This window comes from Mixophyes fleayi, chromosome 5, assembly GCF_038048845.1.
Source record: "Mixophyes fleayi isolate aMixFle1 chromosome 5, aMixFle1.hap1, whole genome shotgun sequence".
Taxonomy (NCBI): Eukaryota; Metazoa; Chordata; class Amphibia; order Anura; family Limnodynastidae; genus Mixophyes; species Mixophyes fleayi.
The window spans coordinates 184,555,858-184,561,105 of NC_134406.1; the positions used below are offsets into that span (position 1 = coordinate 184,555,858).

The 5,248-nt window shown below is 44.0% G+C and overlaps 1 protein-coding gene across 1 annotated transcript; it reads left to right on the top strand.

Annotated features, from left to right (window-relative positions):
• On the top strand, positions 1 to 4,332 carry SOX4 (SRY-box transcription factor 4). The gene has a single exon (XM_075213138.1). It carries the CDS (start codon positions 492 to 494, stop codon positions 1,668 to 1,670), a length of 1,179 nt encoding a protein of 392 aa, XP_075069239.1. The 5' UTR covers positions 1 to 491; the 3' UTR covers positions 1,671 to 4,332.
• The last annotated feature ends 916 nt before the right edge of the window (positions 4,333 to 5,248 follow it).

The window sequence follows — 5,248 nt, forward strand, 5'->3', positions numbered from 1 at the left end:
TGAGCAGCGCTCTTAGTTGAATGAGGAGCAGTGGTGTGTACAGATCCTGCAGACTAACGTCCTGTATACATGATATATTTATATGTGTGTGTAAGCACCCCGCATTCTCACTCAGGACTACACACAGCTCACAGGCTGCTTCTTCCTGGGATTTTATTCTGCTCATGAACATTTTCCCATCACTGCTCAGCAGATCTTCCTGGTGATTGGTGCCAGCAGCAGCATCCTCCTGGACTGGAGCCGTATAATAATAACTACAGTAATAATAATAATCATACAGTGCTAGTAATAAAGACAGAGTGATGCCTGCCAGTGGCTGGAGCCGCCAGTAACTGGAGCTCAGCTGGTAGAGGGAGAGAACCCAGCACACAGCACAACGTGGCTCTAGTGCCTGACCCGGGCTGATCAGTGCGGGCTGCGCACGCTGTATTGGATGCTCCAGTGCCTGGATCACTCCGGGACACAGCAGCCGGGACGCTCCGCGCACCACCATGGTTCAGCAGACCAGCAACGCCGAGAACACAGAGGCGCTGTTGGCCGGAGAGAGCTCGGAGTCCGGGGTAGGCATCGAGCTGGATATGGCATCTTCTCCGACCCCGGGCTCTACTGCTTCCACCGGGGGCAAGGCTGATGACCCGAGCTGGTGCAAGACGCCCAGCGGGCACATCAAGAGACCGATGAACGCTTTCATGGTGTGGTCTCAGATCGAGCGCAGAAAGATCATGGAGCAGTCCCCGGACATGCACAACGCGGAGATCTCCAAGCGCCTGGGCAAGCGCTGGAAGCAGCTCAAGGACAGCGACAAGATCCCCTTTATCCGGGAGGCCGAGCGGCTACGGCTCAAGCACATGGCCGATTATCCGGACTACAAGTACCGACCCCGGAAGAAGGTCAAGTCCGGCGCCACTAAGCCCGGAGAGAAGGGCTGCAGCAGCCCGGGGAGCGGCAGCAGTAACCCCGGCGGGTGCAGCTCCTCCAAACCTCCGATGAAGAAGAGCAGCGGTGCCAAACTGTGCAGCAAGCCGCATACCAAGCTCGTCCTGGGCGGCAAAGCCTTCCAAGAGCAGCCGTGCATCCTGGACCACCACTCCCTGTACAAGTCCCGGACTGCCAGCAGCTCCAGCAGACAGGCCGCCCCAGAGAAGAAGCCCAAACACCGGCTGTACATTTTTGGAGCTCCGGGCTACCAGAGCAGCTCCCCTATGGCCGTGCCCGCCAGCCCAACTCTGAGTAGCAGCTCTGGCGAGACCAGTGATCCGCTCAGTCTGTACGATGACGGGGCCGGCTCCATGCACAACTCCCCCGGCTCCCCGTCCGAGCACGACGGATACCCGAGGGCGTCCTCACCGGCCCCGTCCTCCTCTCACTCCTCCTCCTCTTCGGCTGCATCCTCCCCCTCCTCTGCGTCCTCCTCCTCCTCTTCATCGGCTTCCTCCTCGGACGAGGAGCTGGAAGACGAGCTGTTGGAGCTAAACCCTACCCCTGGCTTTGAGAGCATGTCCCTGGGCAGCTTCAGCTCCTCTGCCCTGGACAGAGACCTGGACTTTAGCTTTGAACCCGGCTCCGGCTCCCACTTTGAGTTCCCGGACTATTGCACCCCTGAGGTGAGTGAGATGATCTCCGGGGACTGGCTGGAGTCCAGTATTTCCAACTTGGTCTTCACATATTGAGCCAGACAGCTAGATAGATGTTATGGAGCAACCAGAATCCAGTGAGAGAGAGAGTCTGTACTAACTGACTGCACCTCTGCTTTACTTGGTCAGAACGGGAACCGGGACTAAATAAAAGGGATTGTTGTTTTAGCAGCCCAGGTGGAGAGCACCCTTCTCTATCCCCACAAGAGAGAAAACCCCCCCTCTGTATAAACTGCAGCCTGGGGAGGTGTGTGCGCATCTGATGCAGCGCTCCAAGTGAAGAAGGCACTTATCCAGCTGCACACACTGTTGGGTACAGAAGATATCTACGGAGAGCTCAAAGCCATTCAGAAATGGGAGAGCAGTGCTCTGATCCAGTCCTTTAGCATTAAAGTCTCACTCCCCTGTAGGGAGAACATGGGACTCTCCCTTCCAACGCCAGTGCAGCTTTTACCTTCCAAATGGAGAGGAGAGGAAGGAGCACAAAGATATATATAAAAAAAACTTACACCTTTTAGAGGGGTGAAGAAACCCCATAAATAACCTTCCCACCACCCTCTTTACCTTGGAAGCTTAGTCGGTGGATGAGGGGAGTGTTTTTCTAGTTGTAATGGATTTGCACGTCTGGAGAAGGATGGCACCCTTTGGGGTCACCCAGCTTTTTCTTTAACCATCCGTGAAAAGATGGACCTTTTTTTAAAAACAAAAAATCAAGGACACTACTTTTGAGAAGGAAGATAGATCTTCTGAACTACACCAAGTTACATATTTATGTGGTACCTGGGGGGAAAAGGGCGATTCTTTTAAAAATGTGTTTCTCTTGCTCAGAATCGTGATGGTGTTGGATTATTTCACTGGTGGGTTAATATAGCATGTTATCCTGTCCTATCTTTTAAGGTTTCTGTAAGACTGTTGAACAGTTTTAGTGTTAGGATAATATAAAGCAGATAGATGGCGCTATGTTTGATTCCTAAGAAAATCACCAGCTTTTTTCTCATTCTTAACTCTTAAGGATTCAAACGCAACTCAAATCTGTGCTGGACTAAACAAATAATTCAGGACCAAATTTTTTCTCAGAGTATGTCTGTGTTATTACTCAATAGATGTAAATGGAAAGACTGTTTCTCTTTGGGTTCCCTTTCTCATTGGTGATCCATATTGTTCCCCCCCACCCCCCTCTTGTACATGTATACAGATACCATTTTATATGTGGACATATTTATACGGGCCAAACTTTTTTATTTTTCCTTTTGTTTAGTAGCTCTCCTTCCCTATCCGCACCATTTTTATGTCTCCTTCACTGAAGGGCTAGAGTTTTAACTTTTAATTTTTTATATTTAAATGTAGACTTTTGACACTTTTAAAAAGAAAGCAGAGAGATGAAAACGTTTGATTATTTTCTCAGTGTATTTTTGTAAAAAATCTATAAAGGGGGTGTTTTAACCGGTGTCAATTGCAGTTTTGAATTTCCTGACAATACTACAAACAGGGAGGCTGGTTGATATCTCAAACAAATAATAATAAAAAAAGTTTAACCAGCCTATTTACTCCATGTTTACACACTTCAATCTGCAGGCTTCTTAAAGTCACAGCATCCCTTCCAGCCTAGTGCACTCAGCAATCACACCTCCAAAGTATTCTTAATACACTGTACATCAGTTGAAAACTACAAAAAAAAAAGTCTTTTGTATTAATAATTGTGTAGTATTTATATATAGCTCTTTATACCTTAAGAGGGTTTTTCTTTATTTTTTTCAGTGTGCAGCCATCTCATTGGTAGAATAATGGCAGCATATTGTGTTTGGCACTGTTATTACTGAAGGAGAGAACAATGTTAGTTGCCTGTTTCCAGTAGGTAAACGCAGGTTTAGAACATTGAGCCACACACTTTGTATTTGTTTTGTTCTTTTTTTTTTTTTATAATGCTACGCCAGTCTCCTGTATTCTCAGATGCTTGCTTTTTATAACCCTTTTATTGCTGGGGAACTTGTGATATGGTTGTCCTTTTAGCTCGAAAGGGTTAACTAAGCTAGTCTTTATTGAAATGCTTTAAAGCAACCAGTGCACAGTACAAGCAAAAAAGGGATCCTGTAGCTTTAACTTCTACCACATTTTTGCACTTTTTTTTATAATACAAAAAAACAAACCGTGCCGTTTAAACCACTGGACCTATCTAAATGCCGATTTGAGTTCGCGACACTATGTACTGCGTTTTCATTCTCGTATTTGACTATTTAATCCTTTTTATACTTGTCGCTAAACTATGATTGTTTTAGTCTCTTTTGGGCATGATGATAGCATATGTATTCAGGTTTCTAGCTATTGTGTTTTAAGATGAAAAACAAGAAAGTGAAAACATCTTTGTACATTTAAGTCTATAATATTAAGCAAAAATGACAAAAAAAAAAAAGATTGTGTGTTTATGTATGTATTACATGACAGGCACTAGAACGTCTGCCGAATGAGGTAGCTCTGTTTTAACATGATTTTTTAAAACCTTTTTTGTAATCCATCCTGTGCAATATGCAGTTTGAAATAATTTTGTCTAACCATCAAGCCACAAAACAAAGATTTGAGGCATCCATTCATGCCAGCTAACCATGTTTTCTTTCACTGCCTGTCAGATTGTTGATATACTTCTGTAAATAACTTTTTTTAAAGGAAATAAAATCAGCTGGAACTGAACCCTTAAATTTGATTGGTTTTGTCATTATTGTGCGTTGAGCTGCCGAGTTGTCTCCCAGAGATGTCTGTTGCAGAGGAGGAGCTATGGACTAAAATTAACAGTATTGGTTCCTGTATTTAGAAGGAAAAAAAAAATCCAAAATGTAACATTGCAACTTCTATTCTGAACACGTACAGTGCAAGTAGGGAAATAAAATCTTGGCAGGCCATTCTTCCAGGTAATGAGTGAATGTCACAGCATGTTCTGCTGTCTAGGAAATTTCTAGGAATACAGTATGCAGAATGATAACCTCTTGGTTAAAATCATGGTGGATGCAAAAAAAAAAATAATACAAAAAAGAATCTTATTTTAAATAGAAATGTCACAATTTAAAAGAGGATCAGAAGACTTTAACATACTTTGTCTTTTGGCATATCTGTTAATTGGACATTATATACCACTAAAGTATTAAAACTTTTTTTTTTTCTTTGAGCATGTAAACAAAAGTAGATTTACTCTTCCATGGTTTTATGGCCTACAAATTAGTAAACCATAATTAGTGGGTAGACATTTGTAGCATTGCTTACTACTTGGCTGGTAATGGTGCGCATACCTTATGTCCTTCAGTTATGCTAGGAGAATGAACAAGTTATGCATCAAATGACTGACAATATTCAACTGCTACAGTACCTCCTATGCCAGTTGATAAAGCATGGCACTACTGCCAAGCAAGGGTGATAGGTCTAGTTGGATGTCAATAAAGTAACAAGGAAGATGTTATAATCTATTGCTGTGGATTATATGGTCTTCTGTTATGTTAAGCACTACATATTATGACATTAATTACTAGGCCTCCTTGTAGAAGGGGTTAAAAACATGGATGACGCAGGATCCACCAACCAGAGAACAGCATCAAGCTCCACCCCTTTTCACCATGCAAAGCTGCAGA

Bases quoted from the DNA above. Each gene is read 5' to 3' on its own strand.
- SOX4 (XM_075213138.1), top strand. From the start codon at position 492: ATGGTTCAGCAGACCAGCAACGCCGAGAACACAGAGGCGCTGTTGGCC.